The sequence below is a fragment of the Ranitomeya variabilis genome, chromosome 5 (genome assembly GCF_051348905.1).
Source record: "Ranitomeya variabilis isolate aRanVar5 chromosome 5, aRanVar5.hap1, whole genome shotgun sequence".
Classification (NCBI taxonomy): domain Eukaryota; kingdom Metazoa; phylum Chordata; class Amphibia; order Anura; family Dendrobatidae; genus Ranitomeya; species Ranitomeya variabilis.
In genome coordinates, this window is record NC_135236.1 from 118,300,271 (window position 1) to 118,321,701 (window position 21,431).

Genomic DNA, 21,431 nt, shown 5'->3' on the forward strand with positions numbered 1-21,431 from the left:
TTTTCTGTGTGTGCAAGTTTTGCATGAGGTGAGTTTTCCATGAGGTGAGTTTTGCACGTGTGGCGAGTTTTGCGTGAGCCTAGTTTTGCATATGGCGAGTTTTGCATGTAGCGAGTTTTGAGTGGTGACTTTTGTGTTTCGACTTTTATGTGGCGAGGTTGGTGTGTGTGTGTGGTGAAATGTGTGCTGAGGGTGGTATATGTGTTCAAGCACGTGGTAGTGTGTGGCGCATTTTGTGTTTGTGTTCATATCCCCGTGTGTGGTGAGTATCCCATGTCGGGGCCCCACCTTAGCAACTGTACGGTATATACTCTTTGTCGCCATCGCTCTCATTCTTTAAGTCCTCATTGTTCACATCTGGCAGCTGTCAATTTTCCTCCAACACTTTTCCCTTCACTTTTTCCCCATTATGTAGATAGGAGCAAAATTGTTTGGTGAATTGGAACGCGCGGGGTTAAAATTTCACCTCACAACATAGCCTATGACGCTCTCGGGGTCCAGACGTGTGACTGTGCAAAATTTTGTGGCTGTAGCTGCGACGGTACAGATGCCAATCCCGGACATACACACATACATACATACACACATTCAGCTTTATATATTAGATATACCTGTATGTAATCTCCTGTATATAGTATATACCTGTGTGTCATCTCACCTATATATAGTATATATCTGTGTGTCATCTCCTGTATATAGTATATACCTGTATGTCATCTCCTCCTATACATAGCATATACCTGTGTCATCTCCTCCTGTATATACTATATACCTGTAGGTAATCTGCTCCTGTATATAGTATATACCTGTGTGTCATCTCCTCCTGTATATAGTATATACCTGTATGTCATCTCCTCCTGTATGTAGTATGTACCTGTATGTCATCTCCTCCTCTATATAGTATATACCTGTGTGTCATCTCTCCTGTATATAGTATATATCTGTGTGTCATCTCCTCCTGTATATAGTATATACCTGTGTGTCATCTCCCCTGTAAATAGTATATACCTGTGTGTCATCTCCTGTATATAGTATATAGCTGTATGCCATCTCCTCCTGTATTAGCCCTCGTTCACACGTTATTTGGTCAGTATTTTTACCTCAGTATTTGTAAGCTAAAATGGCAGCCTGATAAATCCCCAGCCAACAGTAAGCCCACCCCCTGGCAGTATATATTAGCTCACACATACACATAATAGACTGGTCATGTGACTGACAGCTGCCGGATTCCTATATGGTACATTTGTTGCTCTTGTAGTTTGTCTGCTTATTAATCAGATTTTTATTTTTGAAGGATACCAGACTTGTGTGTGTTTTAGGGCGAGTTTCGTGTGTCAAGTTGTGTGTGTTGAGTTGCGTGTGGCGACATGCATGTAGGGACTTTTGTGAGATGAGTTTTGTGTGGCGACATGCGTGTAGCAACTTTTTGTGTGTCGAGTTGCATGTGACAGGTTAGTGTAGCAAGTTGTGTGCAGCAAGTTTTGCGCATGGCGAGTTTTGCGCGTGGCGAGTTTTATGTGTGGTGCCTTTTGAGTATGTGCAAGTTTTGTGTGAGGCAACTTTTGCATGTGTTGCAACTTTTGTGCATGTGGCAATTTTTCTGCGTGTGGCAATTTTTCTGCGTGTGCAAGTTTTGCGTGTGGCGAGTTTTGCACGTGTGGCGAGTTTTGCATGTGGAGAGTTTTGCGCGTGGCGAGTTTTGAGCGGCGACTTTTGTGTTTCTACTTTTATGTGGCGAGGTTGGTGTATGTGTGGTGAAATGTGCACTGAGGGTGGTATATGTGTTCGAGCACGTGGTAGTGTGTGGCGCATTTTGTGTGTGTGTTCATATCCCCGTGGTGGTGTGATTATCCCATGTTGGGGCCCCACCTTAGCAACTGTACAGTATATACTCTTTGGTGCCATCGCTGTCATTCTTTAAGTCCCCCTTGTTCACATCTGGCAGCTGTTAATTTGCCTCCAACACTTTTCCTTTCATTTTTTCCCCATTATGTAGATAGGGGCAAAATTGTTTGGTGACTTGGAAAGCGCGGGGTTAAAATTTCACCTCACAATATAGCTTTGACGCTCTCAGGGTCCAGACGTGTGACTGTGCAAAATTTTGTGCCTGTAGCTGCGACGCCTCCAACACTTTTCCTTTCACTTTTTCCCCATTATGTAGATAGGGGCAAAATTGTTTGGTGAATTGGAAAGCGCGGGGTTAAAATTTCACCTCACAACATAGCCTATGACGCTCTCGGGGTCCAGACGTGTGACTGTGCAAAATTTTGTGGCTGTAGCTGCTACGGTTCAGATGCCAATCCCGGACATACATACATACATACATACATACACACACACACACATTCAGCTTTATATATTAGATATATATATATATACAAGATGGTGGCCCGATTCTAACGCATCGGGTGTTCTAGAATATGTATGTATGTATATAGCAGCCACACAGTATATAGCACAGGCCACGTAGTATATAGGAGCCATGTAGTATATAGCAGACAAACAGTACGTGGCCTGTGCTATATACTATGTGGCTGCTATATACATACATATACATACATATTGTAGAATACCCGATGCGTTAATACAGGCCACGCAATATATAACAGTGGCCATGCAGTATATAACACAGCCCAAACAGTATATAACACAGCCCACGTACTATATAACACAGCCCACGCAGTATATAGCAGCCACGCAGTATATAACACTGGCCACGTAGTATATAACACAGCCCACGCAGTATATAACACTGCCCACGTAATATATAGCACAGGCCACGCAGTACAAAACACAGCCCACATAGTATCTAACACTGGCCACGTAGTATTTAGCAGTGTGGGCACCATATTCCTGTTTAAAAAAATAATTAAAACAAAAAATAGTTATATACTCACCCACCGCCGGTATCCAGCGAAGCTCTGGCGATGCGCGCGCGGCTGCCGCCATCTTCCGTTCCCAGGATGCATTGCGAAATTACTCAGATAACTTAGCGGTCTCGCGAGACCGCTAAGTCTTCTGGGTAATTTCGCAATGCATCTCTGGGAACGGAAGATGGCGGCAGCCGCGCGCGCCTCGATGGAAGGTGAGAATAGCAGGTTTTTTGTTTTTTTTTGTTATTTTTAACATTAGATCTTTTTACTATTGATGCTGCACAGGCAGCATCAATAGTAAAAAGTTGGGGATACACAGGGTTAATAGCAGCGATAACGGAGTGCGTTACCCGCGGCATAACGCGGTCCGTTACCGCTGGCATTAACCCTGTGTGAGCTGTGGCCGGAGGAGGTTTATGCGGGCGCCGGGCACTGACTGCAGGGGAGTAGGGAGGGACTAATCGGACTGTGCCCGTCGCTGATTGGTCGTGGCAGCCATAATTTAAAAAATAAAAAATCATTACATACTCCCCTACGCCGCCATTCCCGCTCCTCGCGACGCTCCGGTGACCGCTCCATGCAAGCGGCAGTTTCCGGTGGCAAGGATCTTCCATGACGAGAAGGACCTTCCATGACGTCACGGTCTTGTGACCGCGAAGTCATCACAGGTCCTGCGCGAGAAGGACCTGCCATGACGTCACGGTCATGTGACCGCGATGTCATCACACCCTGGGACTGGAAGCTGCCGCCTGCACCGCACACAGGCGACAGAACTACAAGGGTACCCTCGGAAGGTGAGTATATGTTTATTTTTTATTTTTTAACCTGTGACATATGTGGCTGGGCAATATACTACGTAGCTGGGCAATATACTACGTGACTGGCCAATACAGTACGTCGCTGTGCAATATACTACGTGGCTCTGTGCTGTATACTACGTCGCTGTACAATATACTATGTGGCTCTGTGCTGTATACTACGTCACTGGGCAATATACTACGTAACTGGGCAATATGCTACGTGGCTCTGCTGTATACTACGTCGCTGTGCAATATACTACGTGGCTCTGTGCTGTATACTACTTCACTGGGCAATATACTACTTCACTGGGCAATATACTACGTGGCTATGTGCTGTATACTACGTCGCTGTGCAATATACTACGTGGCTCTGTGCTGTATACTAAGTCGCTGGGCAATATACTACTTAACTGGGCAATATACTACGTGGCTGGGCAATATACTACGTAACTGGGCAATATACTACGTGGCTGGGCAATATACTACGTGGATGGGCAATATACTACGTGGCTGGGCAATATACTACGTGGGCTGTGCAATATACTACGTGGGCTGTGCTATATACTACGTGGGCTGTGCAATATACTACGTGGTCATGCATATTCTAGAATACCCGATGCGTTAGAATCGGGCCACCATCTAGTATAGATATACCGTATATACTCGAGTATAAGCCGACCCGAGTATAAGCCGACCCCCCTAATTTTGCCACAAAAAACTGGGAAAACTTATTGACTCGAGTATAAGCCTAGGGTGGAAAATGCAGCAGCTACCGGTGAATTTCAAAATTAAAAATAGATACTCCATACCGTTCATTATGGCCCCATAGATGCTCCACATAAAGCTGTGCCACATATAATGCTCTGCACCGTTCATTATGGCCCCATAGATGCTCCACATAAAGCTGTGCCATATATAATGCTCTGCACCGTTGCCCCATAGCTGTGCCATATATATATAATGCTCTGCACCGTTGCCCCATAGCTGTGCCATATATATAGTGCTCTGCACCGTTGCCCCATAGCTGTGCCATATATATAGTGCTCTGCACCGTTGCCCCATAGCTGTGCCATATATATAATGCTCTGCACCATTGCCCCATAGCTGTGCCATATATATAGTGCTCTGCACCGTTGCCCCATAGCTGTGCCATATAGTGCTCTGCACCGTTGCCCCATAGCTGTGCCATATAGTGCTCTGCACCGTTGCCCCATAGCTGTGCCATATAATGCTCTGCACCGTTGCCCCATAGATGTGCCATATAGTGCTCTGCACCGTTGCCCCATAGCTGTGCCATATAGTGCTCTGCACCGTTGCCCCATAGCTGTGCCATATAGTGCTCTGCACCGTTGCCCCATAGCTGTGCCATATAGTACTCTGCACCGTTGCCCCATAGCTGTGCCATATAGTGCTCTGCACCGTTGCCCCATAGCTGTGCCATATAATGCTCTGCACCATTGCCCCATAGATGTGCCATATAGTGCTCTGCACCGTTGCCCCATAGGGGAGGGCGCACGGACCCTGTGTACATCCCTATCCAGCCTTCTACTTAAAGGTAAAAAAACGCTATATTTACTTCTTTTATTTGTGCCCTGAGTAGGTACCTGATAGTGGATGTTTTAGACTTTGCTGGTACTAGCTGGACTTTGTGTTAGGTCCAATTATGGGTATTTACCTATTTATATGTACTATACATCCATCTTCTCATGGTCGGCACATGTTATAACCTATATGGGTGGGTTTGTCCTCGGTTCCATGCGCCCTTAATATGTTTTTAGACCTATGTGGTGCCTAGGCACCTTGCAGCACTATACCTCACTTGTCCTTTGTTATTATAGTATACATTTTTGTATTATGTAATTTATGATTAAATAAAGGTTTGTACTTTTAATACTTTATTTGGACTTATTGGTCGTTTCCTTTTGTGGGTCCCCTGTGACCCATATCCTTCTGCATGTTTGATCAGCGACTTGTCCTGTGCTATTGTCTCCCCCTTTTTTAGGGCTTCATAGCTCTGTCATTTAATTAGTCCTTTGGCAACTACATTGGGATTTGTCACAGCTATGTTTCTCTTTGTTGTGTTTTTTGTTACCGTTGCCCCATAGCTGTGCCATATAGTGCTCTGCACCGTTGCCCCATAGATGTGCCATATAGTGCTCTGCACCGTTGCCCCATAGATAGCTGTGCCATATAGTGCTCTGCACCGTTGCCCCATAGCTGTGCCATATAGTGCTCTGCACCGTTGCCCCATAGCTGTGCCATATAGTGCTCTGCACCGTTGCCCCATAGCTGTGCCATATAGTGCTCTGCACCGTTGCCCCATAGCTCTGCCATATAGTGCTCTGCACCGTTGCCCCATAGCTGTGCCATATAGTGCTCTGCACCGTTGCCCCATAGCTGTGCCATATAGTGCTCTGCACCGTCCATTATTGCCCCATAGCTGTGCTGCTGCTGCAATAAAATAATAAAACACATACTCACCTCTCTTGCTTGCAGCTCCTCGGCGCCATCTTCCCGGCGTCTCTCTGCACTGACTGATCAGGCAGAGGGCGGCGCGCACACTATATGCGTCATCGCGCCCTCTGACCTGCACAGTCAGTGCGGAGAGACGCCGGGAAGATGGCGCGACGCCCGGCGTGTGGAACGAGGACAGGTGAATATGTGATACTTACCTGCTCCCGGCGTCCCGCTCCTTCCCCCGGACAGCTGGTCTTCGGTGCCGCAGCCTCTTCTTCTATCAGCGGTCACCGGCACCGCTGATTAGAGAAATGAATAGGCGGCTCCGCCCCTATGGGAGGTGGAGCAGCCTATTCATTTCTCTAATGAGCGGTCCCACGTGACCGCTGAACAGGGGAAGAGCTGCTGCACCCGGAGACCGTGGGACGGGCAGGGGGAGCGTCAGGATCGCCGGGACTAGGTAAGTATGCCTCAGCGCCCTCTCCCCCTCACCCGCCGACCGTGACTCGAGTATAAGCCGAGGGGGCACTTTCAGCCCAAAAATCTGGGCTGAAAATCTCGGCTTATACTCGAGTATATAAGATATATATATATATATATATATATATATATATATATATATATATATATATATATATATATATATATATATACACAGTACAGAAAATTGTACATTCACACTGAAGGCATCAAAACTATGAATTAACACATGTGGAATTATATACTTAACAAAAAAGTGTGCAACAACTGAAAATATGTCTTATATTCTAGGTTCTTCAAAGTAGCCACCTTTTGCTTTGATGACTGCTTTGCACACTCTTGGCATACTCTTGATGAGCTTCAAGAGGTAGTCACCGGGAATGGTTTTCACTTCACAGGTGTGCCCTGTCAGGTTTAATAAGTGGGATTTCTTGCCTTATAAATGGGGTTGGGACCATCAGTTGTGTTGTGCAGAAGTCTGATGGATACACAGCTGATAGTCCTACTGAATAGACTGTTAGAATTTGTATTATGGCAAGAAAAAAGCAGCTAAGTAAAGAAAAACAAGTGACCATCATTACTTAATGAAATGAAGCACATAGTAAATATAGGAAATCTGACTGAACAGCAATCTAATCTGAACTGGTGCATAACCAAAAAAGTCTTACATAGCAAATAGATAATGGCTGCACTCAATTTTACTGTGCTAAAGCAAGGAAATGTGCGATACATGAAATGTGAATAGCATACTGGCTTGTGAAATCTATGAAAAAACACATGAGATGCTTAGCACAAGATTTGGCCAAAAATTGTGAGCCCATCCACCAAACGTCAAGGTAATCTCAGCCATTATCTATTTGCTATGTAAGACTTTTTTGGTTATGCACCAGTTCAGACTAGATTGCTGTTCAGTCAGTTTTCCTATATTTACTATGTACTGTTTTTTCTGACTTGAACGCCCCGCCCTTCACCATGCTGTGATTTTAACTACATCCAGACACAGTTGGTTCTGACCTTCCTATAAATGCAGGCTTTACCATGTTATTAGCCATAGGTAAGTGTTCACACTAGGCAGACAGGTTAGTTACCCATCCGATCTGAGATTACCTTGACGTTTGGTGGATGGGCTCACAATTTTTGGCCAAATCTTGTGCTAAGCATCTCATGTGTTTTTTCATAGATTTCACAAGCCAGTATGCTATTCACATTTCATGTATCGCACATTTCCTTGCTTTAGCACAGTAAAATTGAGTGCAGCCATTATCTATTTGCTATTTATGAAATGAAGGTCAGTCAGTCCGAAAAATTGGGAAAACTTTGAAAGTGTCCCCAAGTGCAGTGGCAAAAACCATCAAGCGCTACAAAGAAACTGGCTCACATGAGGACCGCCCCAGGAAAGGAAGACCAAGAGTCACCTCTGCTTCTGAGGATAAGTTTATCCGAGTTACCAGCCTCAGAAATCGCTGGTAAACAGCAGCTCAGATTAGAGACCAGGTCAATGCCACACAAATTTCTAGCAGCAGACACATCTCTACAACAACTGTTAAGAGGAGACTTTGTGCAGCAGGCCTTCATGGTAAAATAGCTGCTAGGAAACCACTGCTAAGGACAGGCAACAAGCAGAAGAGACTTGTTTGGGCTAAAGAACACAATAAATGGACATTAGACCAGTGGAAATCGGTATTAATGTCACTCCCTGACGAAGCGACGTGTGAAACGCGCATTGGAGTGGGGGGTAGCAGTGGCACCACGATCAGGATGAATTCTGGTTAGTATATGTACCTCATTCTTTACCCCTTATGGATGAAACTATGGATTATCAATTGCACTTTGGCACTTTATGGTATTTGTAGATTATATATATATATATATATATATATATATATATCCATGGAGCACTTTTATTTGTTCACCAGTACCATCTGGATTTATTGTGTATACAGCACTTTATTGACTACTAATAGATTATACATTTAATTTCCCCTTTTTCTATTACAAACTATACTTGGATTACGTATGGTGCCCTGCTCCCTCTGTTTTTAATGTGTTACATGTTTTTATCATGTTTTGTGTAAATTTGGATTGGTGTCTTTAATAAAATTATGTTTATTATGAAGTTGAATTTGTGTATTATGTGGTAATGATGGATTTTGGAGTTCAAGTGTTTTTTTGGTTTGAAATCTGTGCTTTGGTCTGATGAGTCCAAATGTGAGATCTTTGGTTCCAACCACCGTGTCTTTGTGCGACGCAGAAAAGGTGAACGGATGGACTCTACATGCCTGGTTCCCACCGTGAAGCATGGAGGAGGTGTGATGGTGTGGGGGTGCTTTGCTGGTGCTGGTGACACTCTTGGGGATTTATTCAAAATTGAAGGCATACTGAACCAGCATGGCTACCACAGCATCTTGCAGCGGCATGCTATTCCATCTGGTTTGCGTTTAGTTGGACCATCATTTATTTTTCAACAGGACAATGACCCCAAACACACCTCCAGGCTGTGTAAGGGCTATTTGACCAAGAAGGAGAGTGATGGGGTGCTACGCCAGATGACCTGGCCTCCACAGTCACCAGACCTGAACCCAATCGAGATGGTTTGGGGTGAGCTGGACCGCAGAGTGAAGGCAAAATGGCCAACAAGTGCTAAGCATCTCTGGGAACTCCTTCAAGATTGTTTGAAAACCATTCCCGGTGACTACCTCTAGAAGTTCATCAAGAGAATGCCAAGAGTGTGCAAAGCAGTCATCAAAGAAAAAGGTGGCTACTTTGAAGAACCTAGAATATAAGACATAATTTCAGTTGTTTCACACTTTTTTAAGTATATAATTCCACATGTGTTAATTCATAGTTTTGATGCCTTCAGTGTGAATGTACAATTTTCATAGTCATGAAAATACAGAAAAATCTTTAAATGAGAAGGTGTGTCCAAACTTTTGGTCTGTACTGTATATATATATCTATATATATATATATATATATATATATATATATATCTATCTATATATATATAGATATATATATATATACACTCACCGGCCACTTTATTAGGTACACCATGCTAGTAATGGGTTGGACCCCCTTTTGCCTTCGGAACTGCCTCAATTCTTCGTGGCATAGATTCAACAAGGTGCTGGAAGCATTCCTCAGAGATTTTGGTCCATATTGACATGATGGCATCACACAGTTGCCGCAGATTTGTCGGCTGCACATCCCAAAGATGCTCCATACAAGGCAGGATGGATCCATGCTTTCATGTTGTTTACGCCAAATTCTGACCCTACCATCCGAATGTCGCAGCAGAAATCGAGACTCATCAGACCAAGCAACGTTTTTCCAATCTTCTACTGTCCAATTTCGATGAGCTTGTACAAATTGTAGCCTCAGTTTCCTGTTCTTAGCTGAAAGGAGTGGTACCCGGTGTGGTCTTCTGCTGCTGTAGCCCATCTGCCTCAAAGTTCGACGCACTGTGCGTTCAGAGATGCTCTTAGGCCTACCTTGGTTGTAACGGGTGGCGATTTGAGTCACTGTTGCCTTTCTATCAGCTCGAACCAGTCTGCCCATTCTCCTCTGACCTCTGGCATCAACAAGGCATTTCCGCCCACAGAACTGCCGCTCACTGGATTTTTTTTCTTTTTCGGACCATTCTCTGTAAACCCTAGAGATGGTTGTGCGTGAAAATCCCAGTAGATCAGCAGTTTCTGAAATACTCAGACCAGCCCTTCTGGCACCAACAACCATGCCACGTTCAAAGGCACTCAAATCACCTTTCTTCCCCATACTGATGCTCGGTTTGAACTGCAGGAGATTGTCTTGACCATGTCTACATGCCTAAATGCACTGAGTTGCCGCCATGTGATTGGCTGATTAGAAATTAAGTGTTAACAAGAAGTTGGACAGGTGTACCTAATAAAGTGGCCGGTGAGTGTATATATAGATATATATATATAATATAAAAAAGAAAAGCACTCACCAATCTGAAAAATCCTTAGCTTTATTGAGTCTTCATTAAGGCTATGTGCACACGTTCAGGATTTCTTGCAGAAATTTCCTGACAAAACCGGACATTTTCTGCAAGAAATCCGCATGCGTGTTTTGACTGTTTTTGTTTTTACCGCGTTTTGGTGCGTTTTTTTTGCGGATTTTTCCGGAGGTTCCCAATGCAATAATATAGTGGGAAATCCACAAAAAATCTGCAAAATTAATGAACATGCTGCGTTTTTTACCGCGAAAAAAACGTATCATGTGCACAAAAATTGCAGAATGCATTCTAAATGATGGGATGCATAATGTATGCGTTTTTTTTCGCATTTTTATAGCAAAAAAACACGAAAAATCTGCAACATGTGCACACAGCCTAAAAAGAGTCCATGGCCGGGAGAGTGAGGAAAGGAGTTAGTGCGAGCAGGTCAGAGCGACGGACGTTTCGCGCTGTGCCAGCGCTTCTACGGGTCCACCCTGGACCATGGACTCTTTTTAATGAAGACTCAATAAAGCTAAGAATTTTTCAGATCGGTGAGTGCTTTTCTTTTTTCTATTGTATAAGTGGATGGACTTGCTTTTTCTGGATATAGCACCCGAGATCTTGGAACATAGCGTCCTATCATACCGGCTTTGAAGCCGTACCTGTGGTTATCAGTGGTCTGCAGCTTCATGTTGGCAGTAATACTCATGGCTTGAGAAAAGATGTCACATCCGAAACGTTGCCACGCCGTTTGGGCAATAAAGTCCACTTTTTTTTCTTTTTTTTCGTGCTGTTTTCCTTTTTTTATCTTTAAGGTTCTCGTAGCCAGAAAAGTAGAACGCATTGTTGCTTCTTATAAACTGTAGAACCATTTCATCCAGTGTTCTTATGTATTCACATTATTTATAAATGTCAGCTACTCGCTTGGCCGGAGACTCTGCTGCATTCTTGGTTCATCCGGTTCCAGTCTGCTCTCCAACAAAGCTTTTTTCTCCTCCATTGTGACACAATCCTGGTGCTCAGACAAAACATATACATCATATGTAGTTTATGTGCGGCAGAGTATGTGAACGAGGCGGCCAAGGTCTGCAGACTCCTGAATCATCCGCACCGAGCTCCCGGTCCAGTTCACCTGGGGTCACGTGTGCTCCATGTCTCATTCTGGACAGCTGGCTATATACACACCAGTCAATGGGCCTACTTCATCAAAACCATCTAAAAGAAAAACTGACTTTTTTGCCCATAGCAACCAATCTGGGCTTAGCCTTCTAACAACTTGGAGATAAGGCCATTTTTATTTTTTTTATTTTTTCACACCTTTATATTTTTCCTCCTTGCATTTCATTTTTCAGTCAAAAAGCGTTATGAGGCCTGTTTCACATGTCAGTGTCTCCAGTACGTGTAGTGACAGTTTTCTCACGTACCGGAGACACTGACACACATAGACCCATTCAACTGAATGCGTCTTTGCACATGTCAGCGTGTTTTCACGGACCATGTGTCCATGTGCAAAACACGCAGACAGGGAAGAAGCGCTACTATAAGAGCTGTTCCCCTACATGTGATGCTGAAGCCGGCTGTCATCCCTTCTCCCCTGCTCACGAGCAGGGAAGAATGAATGAAAGAAAAACCTGATGTGGGGTCCCCCTATGTTTTTAACCAACCCGGCAAAGCTCACAGGTGCGGGCTGCTGTTCTCAGGCTGGTAAGGGGCCATGGATGTGGGCCAATTCTGGAGCTTTGCCCGGTTTTTCCCACTTGCCCTGTAGCTGTGGCAACTGGGGTAATTAGGGGTTAATGTCACCTTCCTGTTGTAAGGTGACATTAAGCCAGCTTAGTAATGGAGAGGTGTCAATAAGACACCTCTCCATTACTAGTCCTATAGTTATTAAAGGGTTAATAAAACACCACACAGTAAGAATAAAGTCTTTTAATGAAATCATACTCCACAAAGTTTTCCATCTTTATTAGTTAGCCAATCCAAGTGAAGCCCTCGATCTCCTGTAAAAAAAGTAAAAATAATAAACCAACAATATACCCATACCTGTCCGGCGTACATTCAGTCGCACAGCGTAATCCATATCTGAGGAATGTACAGTTTACAACTGGGAGCGGTGCTAATGCGACCGCCCCCGGCTGTAAACTACTGGGAAATGAATGAGAAGCAGCAAGCACATACTCAGTGACGTCACCGCTAGTTACTGAGCCTGCCTCCGCAGCGTCTCATTCATTCCCCAGTAGTTTACAGCCAGGTTGCATTAGCACCACTCCCAGTTGTAAACTGTACATTCCCCAGATATGGATTACGCTGTACGACTGAATGTACGCCGGACAGGTATGGGTATATTGTTGGTTTATTATTTTTACTTTTTTTTACAGGAGATCGAGGGCTTCACTTGGATTGGCTGACTAATAAAGATGGGAAACTTTGTGGTGTATGATTTCACTAAAAGACTTTATTCTTACTGTGTGGTGTTTTATTAACCCTTTACCAATTATAGGATTAGTAATGGAGAGGTGTCATTATTGACACCTCTCCATTACTAAGCAGGCTTAATGTCACCTTACAATAGGAAGGTGACATTAACCCCTCATTACCCCACTTGCCACTGCTACAGGGCAAGTGGGAAGAGCCGGGCACAGCTCCAGAATTGGCGCATCTAATAGATGTGCCTTTTCTGCGCAGCTGCGGGCTGCTGTTTTTAGGCTGAGGGGGCCATATCCATGGCCCCTTACCAGCCTGAGAACAGCAGCCCGCACCTGTGAGTGTTGCCGGGTTGGTTTAAAAACAGGGGGACCCCACGTTGGGTTTCTCTTTCATTCTCCCCTGCTTGCCGACCGAGCAGGGGAGAAGGGATGACAGCTGGATTCAGTACCGCACGCAGGGGAACTGTAGCACTGCTTCCCTGGCGGCCGTCCGTGTGTACTGATGCGGCACACGTGTGCCACACATAGTACACAGACAGACACACGGACACTGATATATCCAGTACCGTTTTTTCCGGTACCGGAAATATCAGGACGTGTGAAACCGGCCTGAGGACTAGTTTTTTGAGGAACATGTTAGGCCACGTTCACACATTCAGTATTTGGTGAGATTTTTACCTCAGTATTTGTAAGCCAAAACCAGGAGTGGGTGAGAAATACAGAAGTGGTGACGTGTTTCTATTATATTTTTCCTCTGAGTGTTCCACTCCTAGTTTTGGCTTACAGATACGGAGGTAAAAAAATCACCAAATACTGAACGTGTGAACGTGGCCTAATAGATTTATATTACACGATAATATTCTGTAAAATGGGAAAATAAATCTAACTGTAGTGGAATTCAAGAAAACCAAAATTTTCAATTGCTTTTAGAGCTTTCTTTTTACAGCATTCGCCTTCCAGTAAAAATGACCTGATAATTTTTATTCTGTGGGTATGTCCAGTTATAGTGAAGCCACATTTTGCAAGTTTTTTTTTCCTTTTTCACTTCTTATTTGTAAAAATTGTGAAATTGTCTTCTGTCACCATATTCGGAAATACATAACTTTTTTTTATTTTATTCTGAGGCCTTGTTTTTTTGCAGGTCAAGTACTGTAGTTGTTTTTATTGATTTCATTTTGCCATGAAGTCCGTATGACTTTCCAATCTCTTTTTGTTCTTTTTTTTGTTGGCCTATGAGAAGTCGCAGAAAACAGTGATCCTGCCACATTATTTTATTTTTTTGTTTTCACTGTGTGGGATAAATGTTTCATTATTTTAGGAGCTTGGACAATTGGGCATGCTGCTATACTAAAATTGTTTATTTTTTCCTTTAGATTTTGTTATTTTCATTTGGAGAAAGCAGGTAGTTTAAATTTGTATTTTTTTAAACATTTTTATTACATTTTTAATTATTCCCCTTATTATTAGGCTACTTTCCCACAATAAGTTTTTGGTGGGTTTTTGATGTTGCAGCATTTCTGCCCCCACTAGTTAAATTATGTTGCATTTTTGTCATTTTGTTTTTGACTGTGTTTTTTTTATATGCTTTCATATCGCATTTTCAGGCTGCGGTTCATACCTCTTTTTGGTATGTAATTTTTTTTAATAAAGCTATTTTGTTGTTGATACTTCCTGATATTTGGTTTTGGCAAAACTTTATTGATACAGTCTTGTGTAGATTATATGCATTTCCAGTGCTTTTCTGCAGCAGAAATGCACAAAAAACCCATGTGCATTTTTACCTGCTAACTTTCTACATCTGTGTTCTTTAAGAAAGCAATTGCAACATCAACTGATCTTCACTGTGCTATCGAAGGAATAAAAGAACCCACACACTATCTATAAACAGAGATGGTGAGGGAATCAATTTAAGTCTCCTGGTCCAGATGAATTACATCCTGAAAGATTACATACTGAAAGATATAGCAGAGAAAATTGCATAACCACTAACTAAAATTCCTAGAGAACAGTCCCAGAAGATTAGAGAAGGGAAATAAGATGGCGCGAGGAAATTACAGGCCAGTGAGCCTTACTTCTATACAAGGAAAGATATTTGAACAAATTATTAAACAGCATGTATCTAAGTACTTGGATAAGAATACGGTAATTAACCAGAGCCAGCATGGGTCTGCAGCAAACAAGTCATGCCAGACTAATCTAATTTTCTTCTATGATGGAATTACTGACTGGGTGGATCAGGGAAATGCAGTAGATATAGTATATCTCGACTACATCAAAGCATTTGATAAAGTATCTTATACTATGACCAACTATGGGATTGACAAAGCTACGGTTAGGTGGATTCATAACTGAATCAATGATTGCACATCCAATTGGAAGAGTGTTTCAAGTGGGGTTCCACAAGGCTCTGTCCTGGCCCCAGTTTTTATAAATGATCTAGATAAGGAAACTGAAGATAAACTAATCAAATTTACAAACGATGCAAAGCTAGGAGGGATAGTTAACACTAGAGAAGACAAAGAAAGGATTCAAAAGGTTCTCGATAAGCTTGAACAATGGGTAGCAACTAATAGAGTGGTATTTAACAGAGAAATACAAGATTCTACATCTGGGCAAGAAAAACGATAATTAAATTTACAATATAGGAGGAATAGGACTAAGCAACAGCACAAGTGAAAAAGACTTGGGTATACCAATAGATCACAAACTGCACATAAGTCAACAAACACAGTTCTGGGATGTATTAAGAGAAGTATAGAGTCTAGATCAAATGAAGTAATTATCCCCCTCTACTCCTCCTGGTCAGGCCTCAACTGGAATAATGTGTCCAGTTTTGGGCACCACATTTTCAAAGATACATTGAAAAAACTGGAGCATGTTCAGAGAAGACCTACCAGGATGGATGCAAAGTATGTCCTACAAGGAACGGTTAAAGCATCTGCGAATATTAAGCTTGCAAAAAAAAAGAGGAGACTTATAGCTGTCTACAAATATCTGAAGGGATGTCACAGTGTAGAGGTATCATCCTTATTCCCATTTACACATGGAAACGAGAGAAGCAATGGAATGACGCTGAAAGGTAGAAGATACAGATTATATATTAGAAAAATTATTTTGACAGTGAGGAGATGGTGAGTTCCACTTGAAGTCTGTCTGACATGGTTTAGTGAATCCTGCATTGAGCAGGGGGTTGGCCACGATGACCCTGGAGATTCTTTCCAACTTTAAGATTATATGATTCTATGAACTAATGCAATTTTATGGGGAAAATCTGCACATAAATCTCAGGGTACCCACAAGAGGAATTGACATGTGTCAAATTTAAAACATGAACTGGAGGTCAGTTTATACAGCGCTAAAAAAACCACAATGGGCATGAGATTTCTATAAATCCCATCAACCTTGTTGGAACTGTGAGGCTATGTGTTTTTTTGCTCCACGAAAATACACCGCGTCAAAAGCTCTTTGTGAGAACTTGACCTTCAGGGAACCTGAACCTGCGACTACTTGATCCTGTAGTATAGACGATCCTCTATAAAGTTCATAAACTTTGATTTATAGGAGTAGCAAAATGGCAGACACGGGGCTAGCCATAGGCACCTTATGGTTACAGATGATGTCCGTGGACGATTGGCATCAGATGTTCCCTTCCTGATCCTACCACTTTATATGTCAATGTCACGATTGAAAATAAACTGTTGGGATCAGTGCTCACTCCTATCACAGCAATTGCTTTCAGTATAATGACGCCACATGGCGGGCTCAGTTCCATACCATAAGTTCACACAATCGCTGTAAATGAACAGTGGGCATCACCAAGGGATAGAAGAGCGCTAGCAAAATAAAAACTGGTCTGCGATTGGTTCCTATAGGCAGCAATGTCCATTTTTTAGTCACTTTTGATAAATCTGCCTTAGATTTATCTAAGCTAGTCAACGTTAGTTAGCTCTGGTTCTGGGAAAATTGAGTGACTTGTCTCCAAAATATGCAGTCCTTAAATAGGACCGCTTAGTCCGATGACAGATCGGCTTTACTAATATTTGTGCCTTACACAAAAAAAATAACTCATTAGCTTAGGGCTTGTCAGGGTCTTAATTCTACATCCTTTGGGCGGCTGGAACGGAAGCTGAACAGGAGACTTGGAGAGAACTATATAAGGGATGGAGAGTTAGGAGGTTAAGGGTTTTCACTCCCTAAACATAATATCATAGAAAACATGAGGCAACACTCTTAGATAAGATGATTTATGTCTACGGCGTCTGAACAATGCTGACCTCACTCATAGTGGCAAGAACAAAACAGTCTATCATGGGGTTAAATAAGGACATCAGACGGACGGATTAGGAACTCCTTTTCCCTGGTGTTTTTTCCCTTCTCATGGTTTGCCTACTGCGGCTAAACTATGGTTGTTGGTGCTCAGCTTAGTATCACAGGGCAAAAATACATTCAGTTTTTCGTGAAATGGTTCAGACTTATATGAAGCTCATGAAAATCTGGAGACCACGTGCCTGCTCCTCAGCCGCAGCACAACCGCACTGTGTGAATGAGTGTTAGGCCACGTGCACACCTTTAGTATTTGGTCAGTATTTCACATCAGTATTTGTGAGCCAACATCAGGAGTGGAACAATCGGAGGAAAAGTATAATAGAAACACGTCACCACTTCTGCATTTTTCACCCACTCCTAGTTTTAGCTTACTAATACTAAGGTAAAAAACTCACCAAATACTCAGTGTGCAAGTGGCCTTATGTGAAACCTTTAGATCTATCTAAATGTTTGTTCACAGCCTGGGCTACAGGAAGAATTTTAGCATCACCGCCATCTTTCATTCAGTACAAGCGATGACATATCTAAGTGGAAATTACTGCTTAGATGTAGTCCATTTTTTGATTGGAGTCCATTTCTTGTGGAGGCACACAACAGCTGAAAAATGAGCCAAATTTATTAAGAGGCTTTAAGGGCTCACAGGGTTAGGCGGATTCGCTAAGCCTCTGGTCGGGGTGGGCACGCAGACCTCCGGTATTGGTGCAGCTTCCACATGTCCTGTGGAGTTGTTGGGACTAGAACTGACTTCAAACTCAGGAACAGGCGGACTGATGGAATGGAACCCAGCGGTGATGGATGCGAGTTGAAACACAGTAGTACAGATAATGGAGGATACCATCATCTCCCGCCTACTGTAACCTCCTGCTCTGTGGCCTCCCCTCTAACACTCTTGCACCCCTCCAATCTATTCTAAACTCAGCCTCTCCCCTCTGTCAATCCCTTCACTGGCTCCCCATTACCCAGAGACTCCAGTACAAAAGCCTAACCATGACATACAAAGTCATCCACAACCTGTCTCCTCCATACATCTGTGACCTCGTCTCCCGGTACTTACCTACACGCAACCTCCGATCCTCACAAGATCTCCTTCTCTACTCCCCTCTTATCTCCTCTTCCCACAATCGCATACAAGATTTCTCTCGCGCATCACCCCTACTCTGGAACTCTACCACAACATATCAGACTCTCACCTATGATCAGCACGTTCAAAAAGAACCTGAAGACCCACCTCTTCCAGCAAGCCTACAACCTGCAGTAACCACCGATCGAGCAAACCACTGCACAACGAGCTCTATCCTCACCTACTGTATCCTCACCCATCCCTTGTAGATTGTGAGCCCTCGCGGGCAGGGTCCTCTCTCCTCCTGTACCAATTGTGACTTGTATTGTTCAAGATTATTGTACCTGTTTTTATTATGTATACCCCTCCTTACATGTAAAGCACCATGGAATAAATGGCGCTATAATAATAAATAATAATAATAATACCAAACAATGAACACTAGAGTCAAAATCTCAAGAAACAAGTGTGTGTGTGTCAATGAGCCTTAAATAGGTCTAAGGAGATGATGTAATTGATCCACACCAAGCAGCCTTCAAAACTCGATGTGGAGCACAACAGAGGACGGCTGACTCTGGAGAAGGGAGCGGAGCCTGGGATATCCTGGATAACTGTGTAACAGAGATGCACACCTCTAAATTAAATTGATGCATCTTATTCCAGTGCTCTCTTCTTCAAAACTTACCGTAAGTTCAAAATCCTTAATGGGCTTCTGTGTTGAATAAAAGTGTCTTCGACACCGACAAGTCTCCATTTGAAAAGGGTGAATAAACTTTTAGTAAACTTACTATTTTGAAACCCTTGGTTGGTCGTTGATGTTCTTGGTTGTGAGACTAAAATTGATCACTCAGACTAAGGAAAAGATCACAAGCAGCGCTATCTACACACCTATACACACACTAGAGTGCTTTCACTCTTTGGTTTGAGCGATTAATATGAATCTCAAGACCCAGACCTGCTCCAATCGCTGCTAAATGGAACTACAACATAATAAACACACTTTAAGGTTTATTTTGTTACATTCCAGAAAAAAACTAGCGTATGAAACATGGGTTCTTTATTTAGTGCTCTGGATCCTTGTGTTATGCAACCAACCCTCAAGCCCTGCCCGGCATACTGTTTCACTGAGTATTCCTTTGGAAAGCTTAAAGAGCCCCTTTAACAAGCTGATGATAAGGATCCATATTTATAACTTATGTGTTTACTCGCAACATTGCCAGGATTATTTTTACTTTACTAACTAACTAGATTTATTTATTTGTCTTCTGGTAGTAGCTTCCCTTTTGCAGTGATAAAATATATCATTTTCTCAAATTGTCTCCCTTACTTTGTGTTTTACTTTTTACAGATTATCACAAGACATATCATGTTAAACAATCAGCTGCACATCCTTTACATCAGGCAGTTTCTACAACCTCATGGCCTTCAATAATCTGAATCTAGTCAGTGTTAACAAGACATGTTAAAGGAAACTTCAAACACTATTATTCTGCAGATGTACGGTTAAAGGGGTTGTCCACTAGTAGGACTACCCCTTCTCAATCTGTATGTTTGCCCGTTAAAATAAAAACACTTATACTCACCTCCGGTGCCGGCACCGTTCCAGCAGCCGCAGCCCTGACTTCTTGTTGATGTTCGATTCATCCGCAGGTGGGGACATTGAAGTCGGCATGGATTTGGCACAGGGATCAGGTGACATAACAATCTCACGCGAGCCCCAGGAACGCGCATGCAGACACTGTGCCGGAACAGTGCCGGCATTGGAGGTGAGTATAAGTGTTTTTATTTTAAAAGGCAAACATACAGATTGAGAAGGAGTTGTCCTAATAATGAAGAACCCCTTTAATCCTCAGAAGCATAGTGTTACAATGTTGTCCATCTGCCTTACTTAAAATGGGAGGAAATTAAATTTATTCCTACCAGAAGCTGCCGACTTTCAGTCATAGAGGCGTGCCTTCAGTCACTGCTCACAGCATTATTAGTCCAGGTTGTAAGCCCACCCCAGTACTTTGATTGCCATTTCCCTCTGCACAGATGTGCTGCACAGTGCCAGGGCATGCTGATAGCCACCGCTAAGTGTGTACGGATTATTGACTATAACGTGCCAGAAAGCCTCAATGACTGAAAGCCGGCGGCTCTTGGGAGGAATAAAGTTTATTTTCTCCTTGTGTCTGTGCTTTCAGTAAGCATTCAGGACAGCATTGAAAACCTATTAATCTGTACATTAACCTTACATTTTCAGGTTAATAGCAATTGGGGAAATGACAGGTTCCCTTTAAAGCCTGAACATAACGCTTAAAGGGTTATTCCCATCTTAACCTTTCATGGCTGAGATGGGAATAATTTGTCCTTGCTCTGGCCATTGGAGTCTTGAGAGGCTTCGCTGTGCTGTTCTCAAATCTCTCCTTCCGATATCTTGTTTATGTAATATAATTAATGAGAATGACATTGACACATCTTTTAGACCATACAGATTTGCTATGAAAAAGTCATCTAGAAGCTGGTCTCTTAAAATGGAGGGCAAATATACTTAGGGTATATAAGGAGTGATGGGAAAATACAAATCTGTGATAGAAACGTCTAGATTATGGCTGATCTTTTCTGTGGTGTTTGGAGAGTATTCCGTGTGTTAACTACTAATTACTATACTTTTCTTATGTAGCTACAATACATGTTTAATCCATATCCATGCCTCCACTCTAGATGACACCTTAGTTTACCTTCTTTCCTTATTTTCTCAGTGGCCTGATCCTTTCCAACATCTTGCTTTCTGCCAACGGTGAGTGGGAGTGCAGCGTATCCTCTGAATATGGCAACATCAGCAAGAAAGTGGAGCTGGTGGTTTTGGAAACTTCGGCATCATACTGTCCAGCTGACAGAGTAACCAACAACCGAGGAGACTTCAGGTACTGTTCCGCCATCATTGTTGCCATAAATCTGATATCACACAATCCATCTGCTTCCGATAAGGTCGTTCCCAAGGCACCTGATACCTGCCATACTTACTAATGTTTTAACCTCAAAACTGAGAAATCTAAGGACTGCCATTAA

General features: G+C 42.9%; 1 protein-coding gene across 2 annotated transcripts in view; it reads left to right on the forward strand.

The window, feature by feature from the left end:
• ADGRA2 (adhesion G protein-coupled receptor A2) overlaps positions 1-21,431 on the forward strand; it is a 238,931-nt gene that overhangs the window by 192,149 nt on the left and 25,351 nt on the right. For both annotated transcript variants that reach the window (XM_077263142.1, XM_077263144.1), the window contains exon 8: positions 21,122-21,286. In XM_077263142.1, coding sequence (XP_077119257.1) covers positions 21,122-21,286 — 165 coding nt within the window. The remainder of the gene's footprint in view (positions 1-21,121; positions 21,287-21,431) is intronic.